Genomic DNA, 25,164 nt, shown 5'->3' with positions numbered 1-25,164 from the left:
CCTTATCCTAGGATTTCTTTCTCCTCACTGATTCAGCCTGAGACCACACTGGGCAAAGTACCTTTCTGTTAGGCTGAGCTATTTTTTGATAGCTGACTACAGAAACCTTTGTATGGAAGCATCCTTTAAGCACATCCTTTCTTTGCAGGTGCTTGGCTGGATCCGGAATGGTGAATCAATGCTGAATGCAAGCCTTGTCAATGCAAGCTCCCTCTCTGAAGCTGAGCAGCTCCAGCGAGAGCATGAACAATTTCAGCTGGCCATAGAGGTAATACAAATAAATTAACTTTGTTTCTTCATCCCAGCTGTACAGCATGCAAAAGGTTATCTCTTGGGCATCAGTCATTGCTTGCTTGAAGGAGGAAAAAGAGTAAAAATTTTAGAAAGTCATCCTACCATTAAACTCATAAAGTAGATGGAGGTTAGTAGTGAGATAAATTATTTATCATCTGCAGCTAATTCTTCTGCTGTCAAATATCAGCCTTTCCATTCATGAAAATGACACTCACATGTCTGATAATTTCTTTGGTAAAAACAATAAGATTAAAATTCACAAAGTGATCTGAAAATGGTAGAAGTTCATGAAGTCAGATCATTTCAGAGCATTCACGTATGAATATCTTTGATTCTGGATAATGCTCTCACTTGTAATCTTTGTTTGATTCAGCGGCTCTGTTGTTGGTGGCAGAGGAGATTTTCATTCAAACCCACATTCTCAAACACCTTTGCTTTAAGCAGCAGGGGTGATTCTTAAGAATTGCCTGCTGAAATGAGCTCATGCCCCTGCTTGCCCAGGAGGAGCGCATTTTTGACATGGCTCTTGAAAACCAATAGTGAGCCAGTGCATTTGCCTCCATCATGGTGTCAGGACATGTCAGGAGTAATAGCACATCCTCTGAGCTGCTGTGCTTTGGATAAGAAGTGGAAAGTTATCCGCTCCCCTGAGCAGGGGACTTCAGAACTCATAGTTTGGCTCAGTTCTTCATGTACCCTTGCTATTATGAACACATCCTACACTCACAGGGTGTGCTCGCTCCAATTATGTGTAAGGAGGTACATTACTTTCTCCTGTTCCTGCTTATCAAGGTGCATATGCTTCCCCAGTTTTCCGTGTTAATTGTTACCTTTTTACAAAGCAAAAGAACAGGTTGGCAAAGCACTTTCTGTGGTTTATATGTGTCTGGGGAAAAATAAAAATAAAAAATACACTATGAGAATAATATTCCCATAATGGAGATTTTAAAAAATGCCCAGATTATGGGGAAAAAACTGTCATTTGGTCTTCTGATAAACTTCAAAGCAGTCAGTATACATTATAGTGTGGCTAGTAAGTATAGAGTTTAAATCTTTGTAAATGACCTGTTTTGATCCAGCTCCATTCACAGTAAGGAAGGAGCAGCTGCTGTAGCTCCTAAGGGAATGGAAAGAAGTTTTCTATCAATTCTGTATGAGCTGGCTGGTACTGAGCCTTGCTGACCACGTCTTGGCAGCCATCACCAGGCAGCGGTTGGGGACAAGACACCCACCAGCTGTGTTATCACAGCTTGCTGCCATTGAGCAAGTGCTTGTATTTGGTGGTAAATGCAAATCACAGAGGGAGAAGAGGGTTACACCACAGTATGGGGAAAATAAGTTTTCAAAGGCAGAAAACACTAGATTAAATATTTCAAGTGTTTAAAGCTCAATATGGGGAAGAGATCAGCAAAGCATGCAGGGCAGACAGTCCTCTAAAGGCACGCTAGATGTGGTATTGATTTTCAGTTAAAGTCCTTTAAAGTCTATTTAAAACAAGTATTATGACTCTAACATCAGTAAAGCAGCTGGATATTAAATTTAACCAGTTGTTCTTGAACATCTTCCTAACTGTTTCTGCCAAGTATTAATCCTTTTTTTTTTTTTTTTTTTTTTTTTGCTAATAGCTTTCTCTACATTGCATTATTCATCAATGTATTACCAGATGATTTCAAGCTTCTTTCCAGGTTCAAGGATTAGATCATAAATGTATCACATGAGAATTTGTCAGCAGCAGTTACAAATGGGATGCAGAACAGAGGAGTTTGGGGGAGATTTTAGGGCTTCTGTTCAGAAGATTAAAATCAAATATTGGGCTAAACCTGAACACAATTACTTAGGAGCTGGGAAGGGACAGGGGCTGTTTTCCCCTCAATAACCTACAAAGGAAGGTGTAACCACCATTTGGTTAACTGAGAGGCACTGATGCAGGCTGGGGAATGGGGCAGATGTATCAGTCCTGCCTGCAACTGAGTCAACTGGGCAAAGGTGTGGAAAATAGCTTGACTCCCCTCCGAGTTCTGCCCTTAAAGGTAGCACAATATAAGTCCAATGTGAGTGAACTGTCTGAAACCTATCTTATTTGAACTGGTATCTGTGACATAGTTCATGCTGTTATATGTATATATATGTGACTAAAGAAACATTATCATAATGGGGAAGGGTTTTTTTTGTCATTTTGGCCCAAATAGTATTTTCAACATTTGTTGATGAAAGCCGTTCCTAATATCTTTAATTTACGTGGTGCAGCAGTGTTCCCTGTAAGGCATCCTCATGTTTCCTGGCTTAACGTTTTGTATCCTGCAGACAGGACAATTGCATACATGAGGAAAGCTGCTGATGCCAGCAAACTGCCTGGCAAGAGTCAAATCAGGGTGATTCGGCCTGTAGTTTGGAAACTCGTTGTGCCTGCAGACTGTGTGGGATGCAGTCAGCACTGAGTACAGGCAGGGTGGGAGCTCAGCACGGTAGCTCCCTGCACTGGGGTTGCCACAAGGGATCTACAAGGACTCTCCCCCTTGCCTCAGGTTGTTGCCCATGGGGCAGTAGCTGTGCAGCGGAGCTAACCCACTGTGGCCAATGCTTGCTTGTCCCAAGCTTTAATAATGTTGTAAATGTGTGTGAATAACTGAAACTAAAATGCTTTGCGGAAAGTAACTATTAACTGGAGATAACTCTGAAAATGTTTCACTCTCTCACATCTCCATGTTCACACCTTGCTCCACCTTTCTACCATAAATCTGGCGCATCTGTACAACCTCTCTTTCCTCCCCTCATACACAGTCCCTGTTTCATGCCACTTCCTTACAGAAGACACACCAGAGTGCCCTGCAGGTCCAGCAGAAAGCCGAAGTTCTGCTGCAGGCAGGGCATTATGATGCTGATGCCATCAGAGAATGTGCTGAAAAGGTGGCCCTGCACTGGCAACAGCTGATGCTGAAGATGGAGGACAGGCTCAAACTGGTCAATGCTTCAGTGGCTTTCTATAAAACCTCTGAGCAGGTGAGCTGAACAGTGCTGTGTCCATTTCATGGCAATTGCTTACGGGCTTGCATTTAGTTCCCAGTGTGTAGTGCGAAGGTCTCAGTAAGATCTCTGAGGCAGTAGTCTCTCTACTCCTTTAGGATGATGAATTGTTCCAAATATCTGGTCCCTTTTCCTTGAGCAATCCCAGAAACAGGAAGTGTGGGGCTTTGGTCAGCCCTGCTTGCCCCAGAAAGCTGCTTTTTTGCCTTTTGACATCGTCCACACACAAAGTGCAAACAAAGCTTTCTGTCACCAGAATAGGACCCAGCCGTGTGTGTCCTCAGGTGCCCCTCAGCTAACAAACACCAATGTGATTGCACTCGACCCCATGACAGCGGTGGTTCATGTGGGTTTTTTACTCTGACCCCAAGTGCAGAGGGTCTTTTACCAGCAAGGGATTGTACAGCATTAACAAAATTAACCAAAAAGATGTTTTATCCAGTGGTATAGCAATACTCAGCCACACAAGGAAACTAAAGGTTGAATTGGCCAAAACTGTATTTCAGACAGGCAGTTTGAATTATGCAGTAACTTTCATCTTAAAGTTTTTATTGAAACTGTGTTGAAACAATATAATTTTTGAGCTTTTTTTAATTGTCTCTTTCCCAAAGGGAAAAATTTCTGAAATCCTATCATCTTATTTTCAAGTCCTCATTATACCAGAGTTCATTTTGAGGAATATAAACCTGCATTTCTTTGAGAACTGCTTACCATTAATTACTTAATATTTTGTGAGCAGAAATAGCCAGTGTTTTCAGTAGTAGTAAAACACCACCATGCCAAAAAAGATGCCAAGATACAAAGCGATTTCTCTGAAACCCATCTGCAGCACAGGTAATTATGGCAGTAACCATCATATGTTGACACAACTGTGCCTCATTCCAGGAATCCATGAATTGTAAACCACATCCAGTTGGCTGCAGGTACAATAGGATCATTCATCTCTTGCATAAACAGGTGCAACTTCACTGTAGCTGGTGGTGAGAATTAGTGTCATGCTATGGATACTTGAATGGCCTCGTGTGATGTAATTTACTGCAGCCAGGCAGCTTCTGTTAGCAGTAGGAACCTGCGGTTTTGTGAAAAGCAGCAATGTTTTCCGTTAAAATTTCTATTGTTACCACCACACAGTTAGTTCCTCTATTAGAGAACAGGCTTGGAAAGTTTTTTAGCACAGCTAAGTATGTCATTATGGACCAAGATAATTTTTCCTTAACATCAAGGCTGTAGATGATCCTTGGGCCACTTTTTGTTGTCATTGTGTAATGCATTTATAAGACTGTTTAAAATAAATTAATTCCTTATAATGAATGTCCTTCCCTGTGAAGGGTTTACAGATTTACAGTCCCTGATGCACTCAGGATTGGAAAGAATTACTGCTGGTGGAGGACTGTGAGAAATGGAAGCCATTAAGGGATTCATTAGTGCTTTAGACAGTCAAATGTGCTGGCCAAAATATGCATAGCCAGTCATTTATCAATTCAGTCTCTCTTCCTTTCTCCAAGTGATAGACAAGCATACTACAGTGCCCACCAGTTCATTCATGAGTGGTGTCTCTTCAGCAAATGTTTGGACAAAGATCATTCTGTCTTTAATGCTCATGAACTTGCTGCTGCAAGCAGTCTGTCATTCTCTCAGGCTGCAGGCCTACAGGCCTTAGCAGTCTGGTCCCTGGCTGCATGGCAGTGGATTGAGTAATTTATTGGATCCTGAGTTCTCTTGAGTATCTACAAAAAGCAGCTAAAAGGGTGGCCAGAGAGACTGTCACAACCAGCCAAACTTCTTCACGCCTGTCTTCTCCAATTCACTCATGGTATAAGTGGTACAGCCCTGGCTTTCAAATAGTCCAGTTTCTCACTGAATTCATCTACAGCCTGCTTCCTGATGATTTCTCTCATCCTCTTAACAATGAGGTGATACCTGTATGTGCAGGAACAGTCTTTCTGCAAAGATGTGGACCCAAGGCAGTCCATCTACTTTCATTGCTTTTAAGTCACCAAACCCCAGCACAGTATCAAAATTCTCAAGAACCAACATGTAAAACAGAAATTTTCTGTGCCTAAATAACACATGGGGCATTTGCTCTCCAGCAAGTGTTTGAGGGTGAGGGCTGGTTTGCATCCAAGCAAGGAACTGATTTCAGATTGTCAAATGCCCGGCAGCAGGATAAGTCAATCAGTTAACCTCAGTTCACCAGTCTTAAAATGGATTTTGATGTGTTCATGAATGGAGTTTTATGAAAATAACCTGTAATGGTGGGGAGGATTGAGTGGTTCCAGAGTCTCTTCTAAACTATGTTCTTAAGCATGTGGGGTCCTCTGAATTATATCTTTGTTCATATAAAGATTGCAGGAGTGAGCAAGAAACGGGTGAACATGGTTAGCTGGAACCCCAGCAATAACTGCCTGGATCTTCAGTAATCTCAGTAGTGGAGTATGTAGGAACAGTCCTCTAGGAAAGAAGAGGAAAGTCCCCAACAGTCAGGAAAACTTACAGATATTTCAGTGTCTGCACAGAGCACTGAGAGTCATTTTCAGGATCTGCAATGCAAAAGACTCAACCTTGTCCAAGGCTGCCGCACACACAACTTTCAGACTGTGCTGGTTTATTTGCCTTATTCCCATTATTCAACCAAGATAGAAGATCCTTCTGTAAGCCCTGTACAGTGGAACACCTGCATCCACCTACGTTGCGACACTGATTTAATGTCTATTGGTATCCATAAGTCTTTACAAAAGCTGTATAGGGAGCAGCTAACATGCAGCTGAAGAGAATTAGTTCCAGCTTCAGAACTTGTTTCAGGAAAGTATTTAAGCATGTGTTTTTCTTCAAGTATGTGCTAATTCCCTTGACTTCAGTGGGATTTAAACACATCTAAAGCACCCTTCTGGAATAGGGATTGTTTCCTGAATGATCCACAGGGACCAGACTGACCCCTGCCTTGGTTATACCTTTTGAGCTTCCCCCCTGCTATGCATTGGAAGAGAAGAAGGATTTATCACCCTTAAACCAGATGAATTGCATCCCAAACAGTAGAGATCCCTGTGGGCAAGAATAACTAATAGATCATTCTGTCCAGGGCCTGTTTCATACCTGGTTATCCTCCATGCCATAGCCTACAGTCTAAAATATTTGGGTTTGAAATGTTTTTGGTTTTTAGACTTTTTCTGAATATGTTCCTCCTTGTTATGATTGTGGATAACTAAGTTGTTGTGCTCTGGGCATGCTTCAGGTGTGCAGTGTATTAGAGAGCCTGGAGCAAGAATACAGACGGGATGAAGATTGGTGTGGAGGCCGAGATAAACTTGGACCAGCAGCTGAGATAGACCACGTCATCCCGCTGATCAGCAAACATCTGGAGCAGAAGGAGGCTTTTCTCAAGGTCTCATTTTAGTTCTGTAATAAATCAGAAAAAAAACCTCCCCATTAGGTAGTCAATTTAGGGCACTGTTGGTAAGTTTGAGAGAAGGCTCTGAGGTGTAATTCCAGTTCAGATACTGGCTGTCTGTATAAGCCCTAGGCTAATTTCACACTGATATAATAGGAGTGATAAGCATTATCGTCAATGTGTATCTCCAGGAGATGTCATCAGGACTAATTAGGTGATGCGTGCATTGCACGTTGAGGATGCTAGTTGTTATGGTGGTTCAAAGTATTTATTCTCAAAATTTCATACAAGGAGCATTATAAATGACAAATGTTATATGGTATTTTGGTGCTGGCTTATACAAACTGTACAGAATTTCAGACTCTGTCTTCTAAGCCAATACCTGAAAAACTGCTAACAACTGAAGCCACTGTGTCTCTCTAGCACAGCACTGGGATGGAGACTGATTTCCTCCTGACTTCCAGGTGTTGCTTGCTAAGAATTGCAGAGCTGACAGGCTGACAAGTCAGCTGACAGCCAGCTTCCCACTTCCACTAAAACTGGTGTACAACGTGAAACTAGTCTGACAGGCATGGCTTAAGAACCGATGCCTGTAGATTGCACACTTTTGGAAGAAACGAGTACTCTTCTTGAGGGAGGATTAGGATTGATTAGATTGAAAATGTATGTGAGGTACTAGCTCTTTGCAACCAGTTGCTTGATTATTGTCATTAATTTGCCTTAAGATGTAAAACCAGGCACTGAATTCAAAATGACTCATGTATTTTAATACATTCATGAGGCTGTTAGTTTATTAGCTGGGTTTGTTGACTCTTAACTGAAGCCCCTGTGTTTCCATATGAAAGAGAACTTCTTGCAAAATAACTGGACAGTTCCCTTGAATCCCTTTTGCTTTCTTTGTTTATCTTTACTAACTTTTCTTGGTGGGGGCTGTTTTTCTTAGGCCTGCACTCTGGCACGAAGAAATGCCGAGGTATTCCTCAAGTACATCCACAGGAACAATGTTAGCATGCCTGGAGTAGCAAGCCATACCAGGGGGCCTGAGCAGCAAGTGAAAGGTTGGTGCACTGATGCAATGACAGCATCACAGGTTTTCCTTGCATCCTTCCTCCTCCCTTGCTAAGTTCTGAGTTGTTGTCATCCTGAAGTTTGTGCTTGCTGAGAAGGCACCTTAAGTTTTGCCATCTGCTTTCACTGAAATGATGTACATGCCTGACACTGTTAGCAGTGGTAGTGAGACCTCTCAGAAGATGATCCCTCCTCTGCTAAGCTCTCATGCATAGCTCTGCTATTGCAAGTGGTAGTGGGGAATAAAGGAAAGGGCTTTGAAACTTGGGCTCTCTCTGGCTTCCCTTGTCAGGGGAGTGCATGGGAGTGACATTGTGCCATTGTTCACTACACAACTAGTCAGCTGTGATGATCAGATGCTGTTTTGTCTTAATATCTAAAAAAGCATAAATAAAAAAGCACATATGCATCCCATTTCTGCTGAGCACTGAAACAAAAACAAAAACAAAAAAACTCCAAGCTTGTTTGGTCCTAGGATGGATCTGCATTTTTTTTTTTTTTCTCTGGAATCACCCTACCACATCAAACAATCACCAGCAAAAATACCTGCCTGTAATTTTCCTTTGGCCAGAAGAGCAGTTTGCAATCATGTGATACATCTGAGATGTTTTAAATGTTTTCACTTCTCTGCTTAATTAATCATTTGTCAACCTGTGGTTAGCAATGCTGCAAGGTACTGATAACAATAATCAAAGTGAACCTACAGAACTAAAGCATTTTTAATTATTATTGGCTGGCTTGCAAACTACAGAAAGAGACAGCCATAGCAGTGCAGCCATTATGTCTGTGGGAGGGATAAAAGCCTTGCTTAAAGACAGAGGGTGAAAATGGTGGGTCTGAAAAGATTATTTTTATTCCTTTCTGTTGATACCAGTTCTGCAGTATTAATCTGGCTTTGGTCCATTTTCCCTGCTACTGTGTCAAATATTTTTTTGTGTGTGTTGTGGACAGTTGTTCTGTACAGTTGAAAATCTTGGGGAAATTGCTTAAACCCTCATTCAGTGAGTCCCTAAATATGCACCTGATATAAGCTTGTGAGTTTTCCTCACTGAGTTTCTTTGAAATTACTCACACGTTTAGAAATCAGCTCATTTGTTAGTCTTCTTGTAAGTCAAATGTCTAAAACAAAGTTGTTTATTTAGAACAAAATTAGTTTTATTTGGCATAAACTAGTTACTCAGAGACCTGATCTGGAACACCCATGACAAGCTTCCCGTTAATTTTGTCATTCAGACAAAATTCCTGCTACCTCCAGCAGGGTCTGGGCTACATTTTACAATTTACTTAAAAATTATCAACTTTTGACCATAATAAGTGTCAGGCTTGTAAATGGGAATGGATGTATCCAAATCTGCTTTCTACTAGTGGAGTGGATACATAAGTAATGGATGAATCAAGGCTCAGAAAGGGCTTTAGGTAAGAGAGATTATTTTACCGGGTGAAGTAACTGATCATAACTCTCTGTAAGGGATTGACAATCTGGACTTAATGCTTTAATACAAAGTAGCGTGGCTGCTGCTCAGACTGCGTGTGCCTAAGCCCCCTCTAGTGGATGCCACATTTGATGCTATGGCAAGGGGCTGCGGTGCCATACCTGAGCTCCTCACCCAGAAGTGCTTGACACAAGCTGAGCTGCAGGGCTGCCAGCCACACGGGACTTAGCATGGTTTGATTAGAAAACACAGCTTTTACTGATGTCTGTGTCAGTGACAGGGTGTAAGTATCTTGCAGTTTCTGTGCGTGTGATCTTTCGATTAAATCCGTGGTGCTTTTTTTTTTTTTTTTTTTTTTTTTTTTTTTTTTTTTGAGTAAAATCAGACCCTTTTATCAAGTTGATACAGTCTGGCTGAGCACCCTCAGGTTTCAGAAAACATATGCACTAGACCCCAAAGTGAGGCCAGTCTCTTTCAAATCTGTTCCTGAGCCTCAATGTCTGCCACATCCCCTTCACACAGAAAAAGAGTTTAGAAGATCAATACCAGACCCTAACCCAAAGTCCTAACTCAGCAGTTATTGCAGGTCCCCAGGAAGCACAGCTGTACAAAGACCTTACCAATATGTCAGACTGGAGGCTTAGGTCTGTTTACATCTAATCATGATGAGTTCTGCTCAAAACCGCATTCTTTGGTGCCAAGTGCTGGGTAGCCTGTGGCCAGAACAAGGCAGTAAAAAGGCAACTCTTCCGTGTCAATTAGCACCAGACTCCTAAAATAAGCAACAGAAGAGAACAAAAGGACTAGAAATCAGGTACCCCAATGTATTTGCTGGGGTAAATTTCCAGCTCTGTTCTAGCACCTCCTCCTTTACCAGATAACTCTGCAACTGCATCTTATTACTGTTGTTATTATTATTTAAAGCAGTCCCTTTGAATCAGTTTTTTTTTTTAGGAAGCACAATCTCAGGGGCAGTCCTTGGGTCCAGTCAGAGTGATTAAATTCAGATTTGTATGGCTTATTTCTTTATGCATTCCTATAACAACTAATCCTGCAGTTCCTTTGCCCTACAGCCATTTTGAGTGAGTTGCTGCAGAGGGAGAACCGGGTCCTTCACTTCTGGACCCTGAAAAAGCGACGATTAGACCAGTGCCAACAGTACGTTGTCTTCGAGCGTAGTGCCAAGCAGGTAGTGTAACAACCCCTGTTTGTCTTTCTGTCCTGGCAATCTGTAAATAACCCTTGTATCCACATCATATATCTTTGTGGGGTTCCTACTGCAATCCTAAATTGTATTTTAAAACTGTAACTTTTGAATACATGGCAAATATACATTTTAAAAACAATTTAAAAGAATTCCCAAGTCCAACAACAAAACTCAGTATTTTTGCCAGGTCATATTCATTTCAGGATTTGTTCTTCTGTTAGAAAATAAATATAAGAGCAAATTTGTTTTATTGAGCTTTTATTGAATAAGAAAACTGATTTCCCTCTGTCCATATTTTGCTGTATGTAGGTTGAATTCCCTACACTCCTTTTTCTCCTAGGAAACAGACAGCACCTTTTGTATCCTTTCCCATCTGCTTTAATTATCGTGTTCTTTTTATGTGTTCCTAGAAAGTGTATTAATACACACAGTATTATGTCACAGTTGCCCTGATATCCTTTATTCGGCAGATTTTTTTGTTAGTGGATTAGTTCTTGAAATACAAAGACTATTTGTTTTGTTTTTCCTTTGGTTGTTTCTGACATTCACAGGCCTTAGACTGGATCCAAGAAACAGGCGAATATTACCTCTCTACTCACAACTCCACAGGGGAATCGGCTGAGGAAACTCAGGAACTCCTGAAAGAATATGGGGAATTCAGAGTACCTGCAAAGGTAAAAAATGGCATTAGTCTAATTATGGCATCTACCTTAGTCTGATTATTTATGGTCCTATAAATGTCTTAAATCTCTGTAATCACATTCTCTTGATTTTGTATTTTCCTCCTGACGTTCCTAGCCCAAAATATAAATGTCCTTTGAGAATTGTGACCTTTCATTTTTAGCAAGACATAAGCACAAAAATGTGTTTTTCTTCCCCTTGGCTTGTACTGATTATGGAGCATTTTTGCTTTCATCAGAATGAAGAGAAAGTTCATTTGCATACACAACATGGCAACCTAACAAGACATATCTAAATTCCATCCTCAGAAATCACACAAGAATGATACAGAGTTCTTAATTGATCTGCAGCTTCTAAATATACCCATGATCATCTTGGATTCCCTTTCTCTTCTTCTTAGCCTGGAGAAGAAGAGGCCTGGGGGGCAGATCTCATCAGTGTGTATAAATACCTGAAGGGAGGATGTGATAAAGACAGAGCCAGGCTCTCTCCAGTGCTGTTCAGGGATAGGAGAAGAGTCAATGGGCACAAACTGGAGCACACAAGGTTCCCTCTGAACATCAGGGAGCACTTCGTGCTTTGCAGGTGCTGAGCACTGGCTCAGGCTGACCAGATAGGTTGTGGAGTCTCCTCCTTGGAGATCTTCAAAAGCCACTTGGACACGGTCCAGGGCAAGTTGCTCTAGGTGGCACTGCTTGAGCAGCAGGGGTGGACCAGATGGCCTCCAGAGGTCCCTTCCAACCTCAGCTATTCTGTGATTCTGTGATTACAACCACAGTTTGTTTGATTCATTGCAGCTGGACTGATCACAGGCGGTAATTTATCTTACTAGAAATGTTCCACTGATCCCAACGAAATATTTTAAATAAATGGGTTTGTAAACTCTGGAGTGAGCATTTATCAATACAAAGCTGCATTACCAAGAATCTATTAATTTATATGGAGCAATTCTGAGAAGTCTGGTCGGGTTTACAATGGAATAGTGATTGGATCTGCTTCAGACAAATTAATTCAAACCATAGGTAATTCACAGACCATGAATCTACAATGGTATTAACAGTCATTGATAAGGATCTAAACTGCAAAGTCAGACTGCAGCATGACCATGGCTTTGGTATGATGTAGCTTCATTTCACTGTGTCTTAAAATTGATCTTCTCTAATCCTTAAATTCCTTATTAGGTTGTCCATGCTTGCATGGATTTGATTCACAGGCTTTGTGTTCTTCGTGTCCCCTTCCTTTTTACTGAGTTTGCACATTTGTGAAAATAGGAGATAAGAAGAGTGGATGGGAGCTAAATTAATCAAACAGGACATATACAACATTCCTTTAACAGAACTTCTGTCCCCTAATCATCAGCATGCCTGCAGTTGTTCCAATTTATCATTTAATTTGTAAGCAGAATAATCCCAATTCATCCCAAAGTTTCCAAGCTATTTCTATTCATGATTTAGCCTAGAATTAAGTTTTATACCTTGTTGGTTTCTGACCATTACTGGTCATTCCTTACACTGACACATCCAGTCCTGCTCCCTGGGGCTCTACTAAATCACTATCCTGCTGCTGACCTAGAATATTTCCAGGGCCATGTGCAATCTGGTAAATGCAAGTCACTCCCAGATGATGTTATTCTCAAATTAAGCTGTAATTGAAAGCTTTCCTGATCCCATTTCCTTTCTGTCCAAACCAAATGTTTGGACAGCAAAAACACCAGTAGCTTTTGGGAAAGAAAAACCCTTTAAATATGACAGAAAGTCAGATTTTTACTCCTCCATACCTAGCCTTGCTTAAGTACTCAGTGTATGAAGATGGCCTCTGATTCTGCTGTTAGTTTATTTTGCTGATAAAATTTCTAGCAGGTTTCAAACATAAAACCAAATTCAAGAAAATAGTGGGTTGACAAGTGCTTGTCCTTTTTTGGCCAGATTGCTGATAATGTCTAGTACTTGACAGCATGAACCACTTCTGGCAGAGGGGAGAGTTCTCGCTTTCTCTGAAAAGCAGCTCACCAGCATCTCTAGGGGTACAACTGATTCTCCTCTGCTTTTGAGGATTAACATGTGCATTACAGCTGGAGTTCAATCCATACAGTTGATAACTCTTTTTTTTTAGAAGCGTTTTGCACTTGAGTTGGCTTAAACATAGGGTTCAGGCACCTTCAATTGCTGGGACTGATTTGGAATCTAAGATAAAATTTGTGACTAGCTCCTTTGTACCAGATTTGTTCCTCAAAACAAAAAGTTCCAAAAAGTTCGCAAAGTTCCTCAGTGTGGAAAACCATGCTGACTGAGGGGCAGTCTGAGCCCTAAAGGTATAGATAAGACCTCTGGAAGATTTGAGAGCTTATTGTGTGTTTTGGAGTTCAGGCATCTTTTACTTTGTAATGGTCCAACTGGAGCTACAATACTGACCGGGGATTTTATAATGGACAAGGAATTTGGATTTAATTTCTGTTTGTTTCTGAAGCAGAAAGTAGCAATTCAAATTCACTTCCTGGATTGGCCTGTGATGCACTGATGACCTGTCTACACAGGTCTGCAGAACCACATACATACAAATTCAGAGTAACTGGGTGTGTTTTATGAGGTATGATTCTGAAATCCTATCTTCTACTCCAAGGCTCACTAAAATAAGTTTTTGGTTATGGGAAGGTGATGTCTCTAACTTCCAACATGTATTCCTTATGTGTTTGTGTGTGTGGTTTCAAATATTTGACTTTTTGTATCTCCTGCAGCTTCATAAGTTTCATTATAAAAATATAATTTCTTTCATGTTTTACTGATAAAAAGTTTAAAGCATTTTATTCTGCATAAGATGAATTTAAATGATCTATATAAAATTGTGAGCTGTTTCTGAATGCAGTGTAAATTAAAATCAAAAGAAATAATAGTGTAACATAACTGAGCACCATGTTTTGGGCAGCAAACGAAGGAGAAAGTGAAGCTCCTCATCCAGCTGGCTGACAGCTTTGTAGAAAAAGGACATATGCACGCCACTGAAATCAGGAAGTGGGTCACCACTGTTGACAAACGCTACCGTGACTTCTCTCTCAGAATGGGGAAATACCGCTACTCCCTGGAAAAAGCCCTTGGAATCAATACAGAGGTACTTTAAGTCTGTGTCCTGCTGAGGTTTTATACCAAAGCTGAAAGTCACAGAGGGAAGTGTAGGCTACAGAATGAATGCTGCAGGTTATCACACGTCTATTATAACCACTTAAAACTAGTCAATACTAGAACTGTTCTTTCTGAAGAGAAAAAGTGTTGTGGGGTTGTTTTTGTTTGTTTGTTATTGTTTTTGTGTCATATCAATGATATGAGGAGGAATCAGATGAAGATCAGAAGGACTTTCTAAACAAATGTTTGCAGTATTCTCCAGGATACTATACAGCTACTGTGAAGGAGGGAGAAACATATTATTTGAACAAAAGTCTGTATTAATTTTATCATAAGCCATAAATATTAATGCTACACCATTATTTTGAATCAAACCCAGGCTTGGATTGGATGTTACTATTCTCTCATCCTTTAACTAAATGAAAAAAAAGATCACCAGCCTCATCTCTGAGCTCTTTTAGGTGAAATAAAGCAATACAAAAGCAACAAAAATGAGAACCCCCCTGTATTCCCAAGCCTCATTATCAGTGGTGTGTCAGAAGCAGAAACACTTAAAAACCTTTTGGTCAACCATCCTTTAAAACAAAGTATCAAAGAAAGATGAAAAAATTCCCTCACATCCTCAAGATAACTTAAATGTCCTGTTCCTTGCAGGGTCTCTAGTTTGCATAGACTTACTAACTACTTTCTGGAAGGGCGTTTCCATAGCAGAAGGCGTTTAGAAGTTGGAATAGTCTCTGTGCTCTTGTTGGATAGTGCCCCACTTTTTCAGACTATTTGTGAGGTCTGATACTAGGCAATACATTGAGATGTGAAAGGAGTAAGGTAATATTTAGACATTTGTCATCAATGCTTATTCCTAGACAGATAGAAGTAACAGCAGAGACTGTAATCAATTTCATAGTGGGCTTGGGTGGGTGGGTGGGTGGCAGTGTGGGTTTTTTTGGTTTGTTTTACAAAGATTTCTTTCTCACCTTCTCATCTTCTTCCCCCTCACTGTTGTTTTTCTAAATCTCTTTGAATTTTCTTCTTTCTTACACTAGTATCTTTATCTTACTTTTGTCCCTTCATTTTATTCTCATGGACATGCTGCAATTTACACAACAGTAATCTTACATGAATTTAAAATCTGTACTGTTACTTTTTCTAGGATAACAAGGACCTAGAACTAGATATTATTCCAGCAAGTCTTTCAGACCGGGAGGTAAAGCTGCGAGATGCAAATCATGAAGTCAATGAAGAAAAAAGAAAATCAGCCAGAAAGAAAGAGTATGTCCCAAAACTCTCACAATGAGCCATGATATAATATCTACAAGTGATTCTATGATATTTACATGACCAGAATGGACTAATATCACTATAACTCCTAGCAGTGGAGCTATTGAGATATGTTCACAGGTGTAGAGCTAAAGTTGTGATGTGTAGGCAGGAGAATATCAGAACATACAGTTTGAATTTCTTTTGTTTTTAATCAGAAATTACTTTTAGAAAGGGAAAAGAGTTAGTTGAGTACTTCGAGTAGACCCTGACAACATCATGAAGATACTCATTGTCATGATTTCTTTCTGGCTGTATGTGACAAGTAAAATGAACAGGGGAAGAAAAAAAAAAAAAAAAAAAAAAAAAAAAAACATCCTCATAAGTCTAAGTATTATTTAAACTCCACTGACATCCAGAGGAGTTATCTGGTTTTCAGTCACTTGACGTTTAGGTTCAAATTTCAGTGGGTGTATAACTGAGAGGGATGGAAATTTTTCATACTAGTTGAAATATTGTGAGAGTGGTTGTTGCACTTAAATCTAGAAATGCTTCACTTTTACAATACTTTGCCTTAAATTTTGTGTGAGAATATTCTGGAAAGCATTTGTATGTATGATCCTTCTCATCCCTCTGAAATACTCTGGACAACCTTAATAAGAAACCATTTCTTCTTTAGGGGACAGTGGTTACACTTGGTCCTCCTGTAGCACATTTTCAAAGCATTGAGCATTTGATTTTTGAGCTTGAGCACTACAAATGAGGTTGCTGGGCTTCCCAGCAGTTTGCATTGTCTCCAGTCAGGTACCAAGTTGTTGTATCCTCTTCAAATTAGCGGTGTCTCCCAAATCCATTAGTATTCCCACTGAAATTCAAATTGCAGGGTGACTTTTAATTGCATGTTAGTGAAGTTGCAAATGTTTTCAGGGAATCTCAAGTCTTTTCTTATGGAAAAAAAAAAAAAAATCTGACAATTGGTTGACTGCTATAGCTTGGTATGTAGATAGTAAATCATGCCTCAGCACTGCAGAAATACAACTTAACAGAATTTTATGCAGAGAAATTGTTTAAAAATAATGCTACAAGATACTAGAATATCAAGTGATATTTCATATATGAAGCTGAAATGTGCAAGATGAGGCAGCTGGAGGTTCAGAGTGGAAGTACGTTGATTCGTGAAGGCAATAGAAGAATATTGTGTTTTCTCTTCATTACATTGCCAATAGTGCCCAAAGCACATTAAATGTGTTTGTTGTTTTTTTTTTTTTTTTTCTAGATTCATTATGGCTGAGCTGCTTCAGACAGAAAAAGCTTATGTCAGGGATTTACACGAATGTTTAGAGGTAAGTTACAGCCTGGGGAGTCTCCGATGTTTTTAGGAAGGACACGGTGTCCTTTGTGGTGGTGGTGTGAGGTTACCCACCATTGGCGATTGACAGCAGAACCACGTCTGGTGGTGGGAGCTTGGTGAGCGTGGAGGGAGCCTGTCTGCCAATGGCAGAACAGTGCCCTGTGCTTCTCACTTATATCTGTGAACGTCTGCACCTCTGGGGACACCTCAATGTGCATTTAATATCAAAACAGATAGTAAGAGAGTAAGTAATGTCTTGGGACTCAGTAAATAGCGGTACGTTCATGAGTTGACCTGAAATTTGCTGGATTCCAGTCTTTTTTTCAGTCATGAAGCATTTTCTTAAGAATTTAGTTCTCTTTGTTTGGATGTTCTCAAGCTAGAGATCACCTCAAGCTAGACAAACAGCTGGATTTGCACTGTCAAATGGCTTACCTAGCTCTGCAGCAGAGTAGTTCTGAAGGAGACTGTGATACTCAGGGCAAAAAGCAGAGTGTTTTTCAGTGAAATCTGTCAGATTTCACATTCCTGCAGTTTGAACTGGATTTCTATATCTAATGTTACTGAAGTGGCAAATGCAGCTTATCTTTCAACTGTTTCTGCCTGAAGTTCTTGGTCACCATCAGTTGGACAGCAAAGACAGGTGCTATTGCCACATTTTTGCTTTTTCCTCAAACAACTTCTCAGTGTCAGCACTTTGAATTTCTCTGGGGAGCTTTTTGTGACACTGGAACATCTGTTTTTTTACTCTGTTTGTTTAATCACAAAGTGTGTAGTTCCCTTGTCAGCCCATGCCTTCGGCAAGAAAGCAAGGAGATCTATGCTTTTTCACTGCATTTATTCTCTGAAAGCTAAGAGTTTTTGCTGTCTTCCAGACTTACCTTTGGGAAATGACAAGTGGAGTGGAAGAAATACCCGCTGGGATCCTTAATAAAGAACACATCATCTTTGGCAATATTCAGGAGATATATGACTTTCATAACAAGTAGGTTTTCCTAACATTTATGTTGATGTTTACTGACTAAGGAAACCAAAAGCATACATATACCTACACATCTATGTGGTGTCTGCTCTGAACGCCTACAGTAGAATGTACAGCAGAGTGTAAAGTAATTGATCTAGATTTATAAAATAATGTTTGATTTCATTTTGTTTTGTTTTTCTTTACAAAAAAAAAAATGAATTGCATTTTTGTTTAAACTGTGCCTACAGCTGATTAACAATGTTGAAGTCCTATTATACCAACAGTTTGTAGTCTTACGCATGTTTTCCATTTCACAGCACTGTATTTGTGCTTTGCATGTCTTCCATTTGAGGAAGAATGGGGCACTGAGGTAGCAGCCATACTCCTTCAGCTTTACAGTTTAGGAAATGAGGTCTTCTTGATGGATGCATATTATTTTTCATATATATAGCATCACAACCATATCCTTATCAAAATGTGAGAACTGCAGCCTTTGGCTCCATTATAGCTGCATGTCTCCAACTGGTGGATGTGAATTCATAGTAATGTTCAGCAAAATTAAAGGAGTAGAAACTTTGGAATTAACTTTTATTGTTTCTGATGCTTGTGAGTGACTTAATAACTGAGGAACGCTGTGCTCTGAGGTTACTTGTTGCCTAGGGAGAGGCTGATAGGTGACGCTTTTGTGTGAATTGATAGTGTTTATATTAATCAGATGGATATCAAGGTTATCAATGGTAGGACTTTGTCATTGGTATCTGTTGGTAAAAAAAAAAATACTATCACGTTCAAAGGATTGATCGTGGCAAAATTTAGTAACATCATGGTACCACAGCTGTGACTCTCTCTAAATCATGCTGGGGTGAGAGCTGATAAGTAAAGTGAACATTTTAAGTGGAAATTATGAAATAGAAAATAGATCAGGTCTGGAAGCTTGTCTGTCAAAAATACAATCTCTTGGAAAACACAAGGGGAGGAAAAAGAAATGGCTGACATGAGCTGGATTAAAAAGCAGCTTTCTTGCCACTTAGAGACTCACTGTGTTTAATCTGTAAGTAACAGTGCTCCCTTTTATCAAGATGAGACTGTATCAGATATGCTTAGAGAGCATTGTTTCCCTGATATAATATGAATGCAATGGGAGTTACAACACTTAGGGATGCTGAATCCCACAAGTTCAGTTTGAATTTCAAAGTCTGTCTTCAAGTTGTACATCAGAAGCAAGGCAGTTTGAAAAACAGCTCAGAAGACTGTTCTCTGTAGAAGTTCTGGGAGACTTTCAGTGCTTCAGACAGGTAAATGTGCCATTGTATGCGCATGAATATGGTCCAGGAGAGGCTACTGTTTGCATGCTTCAAAGCATTACAAAATAGTAGAGTCAAACTACATATTAGATTAAAAAGACCTTTAATTAATGGATGAATTGACTTACAGCCCACAAGAATTGTGCAGTCATACCAACAAATATTCTTCCTCATTTAACTATGCCAGGATCACCCAGTTGCCTTCCCACTTCCCCTCTCCTCTCTGTGATGCTGTTTTCCTTTCAGTGACTCTGACCAATGACATCTGATTACTCTTTTTGACTTTCCCTCACTCTCAGCTGCCACCCCCTTCAGCCCTCAGCCATGCCCCACAGCTCCCTGTTGCTGGTTTCTCCTTTCTCTGACCTATCCTTTACCAGCTCGCTGTATGCGCATCATCCTTTTCCCATCAGAGCTTCTAACAACACTAAAATAAATTGTCCCCTTCATACCTGCACTCTCCACAATCTTCTGCTTTGGACAGAGATGTTAATGCATCCCCCAACCTGATTCAGGGCAAAGGAAACAGCACACATAGTTGCTTCTCCTTCTGCAACTTCTGTTTCATGTTGCTCTTTCCACCTTGGCACTGTATAAGGCTCTGTCTGAAATCAGAGATGTCACTCACAGTACAAGGTGATGGGAGCAAGTTTATTATGAAATCTTTATGTGGGGAATTTACTACTTACCCACAAAGTGTCATGCTTGTTTAAATTGTTCTTTGCTCAGAGTGCTGAGATTCACAATGGGAAGCTGGAACATTTGGGCTCCTGTTTTTGAACCACTTCACAAGATCTTTTTGAAGATTTGGTCTGGTTCTTGAATATCACTTTGTCTTCTCGGACACACTGGACCCTTACCTGTTTCATTGTAGTTGAGTGGGGCATGTTTATACTCAAATAGCAAAGCATGCCTTTGCAAAGACACAGTTTCTTCACTGGCAGCACACTTTATTAGCCTCACAGTCAAGTTACAACTATTGATCATTAACACTGATCAGCTCATTGGTCATTCTGCTTCTCCTGGGTATTTGACTGTAACTAATTATATCGGTGTCTTCTTTTTTTTTTTAGCATTTTCCTGAAAGAACTCGAGAAATATGAACAACTGCCTGAGGATGTGGGCCATTGCTTCGTCACCTGGGTAATGAGCCTTCTTTTTATTTATTCAAATTAATTCCTCCAGTACAGACAGAAACAAGCTGAGAATTGGTGCAGGGGTTACATCCCTGGAGAAAAGTGAAATCAAGAGTTAATCTGTAATGAGGACTGTTTCCAGCATCACCCTCTCAGGATGGAAGCTCCCTTCCTTAACTCTTCTCTTGAGCAGTATGAAACCTTCTGGAGTACCACTCCTTGTCCTGCACTGACCAACACAGTACTTACCTCTGATGGTGCAAGAACCTGTTCAAAAGGAATTTATCAAACCAAATCTGTATTTAAGGTGACATTTATTCATTTGCAAAGGACCCTGCAAGGATGAAACATTTAAAATCATAATCTACCCTCCTTAGAGAGTTTTAGTCATGCATGAGGCCTTTACAAAGGCATGAGCATCTTCTTTTATCAACATTTTGCTTCAGAAATGAGTGTCAAATTGCTGAGCCACTGTACTCTCTCATTCCATTACCCACTGCCATGAAAATTTCCAGCAGGACTTTGAAATCTTGATGATAAGAGTCTTCATGGGAATAGGAGGCTCCAGGAATTGGCTATCGTAATTTATCTATATGAAAAATGTTATTTTTTCAAAATATTTACCAGACAGTTCAACCTTCTTCATGTTTGTTTTTTGTTTGTTTTTTGTTTTGTTTTTTCCTGCTGGTTTTATTGATATTTTAAAACTGTGAATTAGTATTTTTGAAGTCATTACGGAACCTTTTCACTTACCAAAAAAATGAGCATGTTTGGATGATTTTGAACAGGCTTTTAATTTGAAAACATGGCACAAATACTGATGAAATGGATTCAGAAATGTAGTTTACAAGGAAGAGGTTACATATTTATGAAAGATGAATGCATTTACGTATCATTCTGTGCAAGATATTCATGGTACCGCATCACCTCAGCAACAGTACTTGCCAAGAGCTGTGCTTATAGATGTATATGCAGAATTGCCTGCCCAATTTCAAGGTCCTGTTATTTAGATTCATGGTATCAAAAAAGCAATAGTAATCAAAGGAGGCCATCCTCCTCTGCCTGCCTCTCTCTCTCTGAGACCAGCGTTGAGTGATATGAAACTGCTCTAAGACAGGACTGCACAGATGCTTTTAATTTCCTCTTAAATAAATTAGGAAATGAAATGCAAAACACTCTTAGCACAACATAAAGTTTGAGCCATTAAAGTCTGAACCAAGGTAGGAAAAGCAAGTTTGAGCCAGACATCACAAATCGGAGCCAGTCTTAAGACGAAAGTGCTGGCTCAAGCCACTTTCAGCTAGGTGAGTGTCTTGCCAGGAGTTCTCATGCTGGCTTTATCTGCAAGTAGGTGATAGAGCCAACACTTCATGATTGGGATTTGGATGCAATCTGTGTAACCTCATCAGAGCTCTTAGAAATTGTTTTTCAGCTGGATTAAAGTTTTAGGCCTTCCCTCTGTCACATTTGTTAAAGAAAGCCTCCCATAGCTGTTACATGGTGCACCTCATTCCCCTCAGAACTGCTCAGGTAAGGTGTGAACTGCCTCTAAGTCTTCCATTCTTAATTCATATTTCTCACGTTGCTTCGAGAGGTGGGGGTTTGTCACTTGTATTTGTCCTGGTGAGCCCTAATGAGGGACTGTGCGAGCAGAGAAATAGCTTATCTTGCTTTTCCCTTGATGTTTGTTTTCACAGGCAGATAAATTTCAGATGTATGTCACCTACTGCAAAAACAAGCCCGACTCCAGCCAGCTCATCCTGGAACACGCAGGGACTTTCTTTGATGTAAGCAGCCACTGCCATTTTCCTTCAGCACACATGCTGCATCCGAAACACCTCCTCTTTACATCTGAGCAACAGATTCATTTTTGTGCCTTAACATTTGAGTTTTCCATTCCACTGCAGATACCACATGCTGTGAAAACTGATAGGCTGTAGTGTGATGTGTGATCTTCATCAGTGTGGCAAGTCATTTTTAATGGAGGCAGGCACTCTCATGGGAACCTTTGTGCATTTTTCAGACCCAATCCTTTCTGAAGGTCTGGTTTAGATATACTCTATGCTTCCGGGTTTAGCGGTAAAATGAAAAGCAAATCCCAATATATTTTATGACCTGAAATCCTTAAGTCCAAAACAAGATCCTGTCCTCCTGTTCTGCAAATCTAACCCACCCTAGTAAACATTTGCCTCATCATGCTAGTAAGGGACTCCATTGCCTGCAATTAGACTGTTTCTCTTACAAGCAATACACCCGGTTATAAACATTTGCAGGCTCCCATCACGGTTTTGTGGACTGAGAAAAAAATCATTGATGTTTCTCAGTACTTTTATACTAAGCACTCCCTCTGATTTTTGGAACCTCATGCAGTTTTCCATGCCTGTCTGCTAGCTTATAGCTTTAAGTAATTGTCTTTCTGAGGAAACACAAACCAAAAGCAACCCTCCCTCCCCAACCCCCAATAAATAAATAAATAAATACCCCTTTATGTCTCTTTTCCAAAGAGAAACCCTTTTACAAATCCTTAAGACTCAGCAGTATCCAACCTATGATGTGGTTGGCAATTGACATGAATCAGTTCCTCTGGGTTTTGTCTGTGCCACTGATCAGTTAAATTCAACACTGAAGGGGCTCATGTGAGCCAGAAGAAAAGTAATGAAGGTTTTTTTTTGTTTTTGTTTTTGTTTTTGTTTTCCGTGTTGCCTAATGGTGAAAGTAGAATTGAACCGAAATGGATTTTCCAGGAGGTGGCGCTTGAGCCTGTTGAATGGTGTGCACTGGTTCTCCATGTTGTCTATCCCAGGTCTATCTGTAAGGTCCTCTGCTGCCGTGTGCAGAGGATATTTTTTATGTTTGCCTGGGTTGCTGTCGTTGCATATAAGACTACTTGTTGATCCTGTTTGCAGCTCAGCTGGGTGCAAGACAACTGCTAGCTCAGTGCCTCACACACCTTCAGTTCTCCCAAGCCCTTAGGACGCTTTTCAACCCAAGTAGTAACTTAAGCTCTGTCTAATGGTGAGCCATTGTATGCTATAACATGAACTAAGCTTGCTTCAAACAAGAACCAGAGCAAAGATGAGAGCATATTGCTCTGTGGCTAGGCTGCTTCAAATCTCGTTCAGGTATCTCTGTGCCTGGCAGTCACAGTCAAGCAGGTTGCTGTCTTATTCTGAGACTTCAGAGACCAAAGGGAAGAGCTGCAGGGAGAACGTCCCTCTCCAGCAGTGCATTTATCTGATTGCATGTAGCAGTGCTACTGCTTTCCAGCTGCAGGCTCCTACAAAGCAGGGACATCTGTTATTCCACCAACCTCCTCTGCTTTTATGCAGCCTGACCAGGGAGCATCCTGGCAGAGAAGGGGGTGTCCAAGGGGGACACATCTTGCTGGGAGCATGTCATGCTGCTCAAAGAGCTGGAAGGAAGGAGTACTGCTGAATTAATCACTTAGATCCTACAAAAATTAGTGTCCTTAGCCAACTTTGGGAAGTTCACAGGTGTGGCCAAAGCCATGCTGTCTCACGCAGTTACTAATTGAAGCCCAGCTGTCTGCTCTGCAGACACCACCAAACACAGAGCCAGCCGTGACTCAGCTTCATGCAAACTCTCCTAAGCCCCACACAGAGTCCCTTTCCTTTTGGGTCTTGTTCACGGCACAGACATTTATTTCAGAAAGAAAAAGAAAAAAATGCCTAGTACAAAAACCAACACCATCTGTTGGCACGTTTTGTGAAAAAAATGGCTATTTTTGCATCTCAGCATAAACACTAGAGCTAAAATAAATAAATAAAAAGTAGTATTCAGCAGAAAATCAAACTGTTCTTGGCAGCTCTTCCCCCTTCATCTTGTGCAACTTCTTCACTTTATAGCCTAAAAGTTACCCTCCAGCCTCAGATAAATCCCATTCCCCCCCTTCCTATCTCTTCCCCTCATACTGGAGTATATCCTGGCCAGGAGGGGGGCAGGCATGCCCAGAGCCTGGCGGAGGCAGAGGAATCCCAGCCTGTCCTACTTCAGCACAGAACCTGTCCCTGAAGGGTAGCAGGGATCAAATATTACAAATCTTTTAGATGACTAAGTATGTGCAGTAGGGTCTTCAGGGATTCTCAGGAGCTCCCACTGGAGTCCTTTGCAGACCTCACCCAGTACCTATCTGCGATGACTCCAGAAGTTCATGAGCACGTCACGGTGATCAGCCCAGACATTTGGCTGCCATTCAGAAGCACTCAGTGCTGTAAGAGGTATCATAAGGGCCTCTCTCCTGGTCCCCAGCTGCTGCCTCAGAACAGCACAGGTCTGTCAGCACTGTCAGCTGCGTTGCTCCCATGTGGATAGTTCAGCTACCTCAGGGCTCTCAGATGGTACTAGCTGCTTATGTTTAGACAGCTAAATTGCACCCTACTTGTGCAATTTAATTTAATGTCACTCCATTTTAATTGAACGTTAAAACTCTGCTTTCAGCCTTCGTAGCTAAGAGAAACCAGTTGACATGACAGATAAGTCACATTTAAATCAAAGCCTGTGTAGTTTACTCAGTGTAGCCTTAGCTCAACTTGCACAGTGCTCCTGCAGTCTGAGTGGCCTTAGGGGGACACTGCAGTTTATTGCCAGCCTCTCTGAAACCACACTATTTTTATGTGAACTTGAAGAGAGTTAAAATGCTAAACAAAGAAATGCAGAGATACAGAGCTGACATTTGTTATGGGTGGTTCCGTCTGGCAGGGGGTTTACACTTTTCCATGACTGACTGCTGTTTTTATCTCTTCTAGGAAATTCAGCAAAGGCATGGTCTGGCGAATTCTATCTCTTCTTATTTAATCAAGCCTGTCCAGAGGATCACAAAATACCAACTCCTACTGAAGGTACCTTAGTGAGCTGCCCAAATCAGCTCACGCAGAGCAGTTCACAGTTGTAATGAGTTAACTTTTATTCTAAAAGGAGCTG

At 40.7% G+C, this 25,164-nt stretch overlaps 1 protein-coding gene across 9 annotated transcripts in view; it reads left to right on the top strand.

Moving 5' to 3' along the window:
* The window catches only part of KALRN (kalirin RhoGEF kinase), a 497,167-nt gene that overhangs the window by 332,309 nt on the left and 139,694 nt on the right, over positions 1 to 25,164 (top strand). For 8 of the 9 annotated variants that reach the window (XM_032189851.1, XM_032189849.1, XM_032189853.1 and 5 more), the window contains exons 16-28: positions 149 to 268; positions 3,076 to 3,294; positions 6,551 to 6,700; positions 7,650 to 7,764; positions 10,281 to 10,396; positions 10,966 to 11,088; positions 14,018 to 14,200; positions 15,362 to 15,480; positions 16,745 to 16,811; positions 17,695 to 17,804; positions 20,161 to 20,230; positions 21,921 to 22,010; positions 24,990 to 25,082. In XM_032189851.1, the coding sequence (XP_032045742.1) occupies positions 149 to 268; positions 3,076 to 3,294; positions 6,551 to 6,700; positions 7,650 to 7,764; positions 10,281 to 10,396; positions 10,966 to 11,088; positions 14,018 to 14,200; positions 15,362 to 15,480; positions 16,745 to 16,811; positions 17,695 to 17,804; positions 20,161 to 20,230; positions 21,921 to 22,010; positions 24,990 to 25,082 (1,575 nt within the window). The remainder of the gene's footprint in view (positions 1 to 148; positions 269 to 3,075; positions 3,295 to 6,550; positions 6,701 to 7,649; positions 7,765 to 10,280; positions 10,397 to 10,965; positions 11,089 to 14,017; positions 14,201 to 15,361; positions 15,481 to 16,744; positions 16,812 to 17,694; positions 17,805 to 20,160; positions 20,231 to 21,920; positions 22,011 to 24,989; positions 25,083 to 25,164) is intronic. The other variant, XM_032189850.1, reaches the window with a different exon arrangement.

The sequence above is a fragment of the Aythya fuligula genome, chromosome 6, assembly GCF_009819795.1.
Source record: "Aythya fuligula isolate bAytFul2 chromosome 6, bAytFul2.pri, whole genome shotgun sequence".
In the NCBI taxonomy this organism is placed as follows: domain Eukaryota; kingdom Metazoa; phylum Chordata; class Aves; order Anseriformes; family Anatidae; genus Aythya; species Aythya fuligula.
Note: the sequence above shows the minus strand (reverse complement) of the source record. Positions and strands in the feature narration are given on the sequence as shown.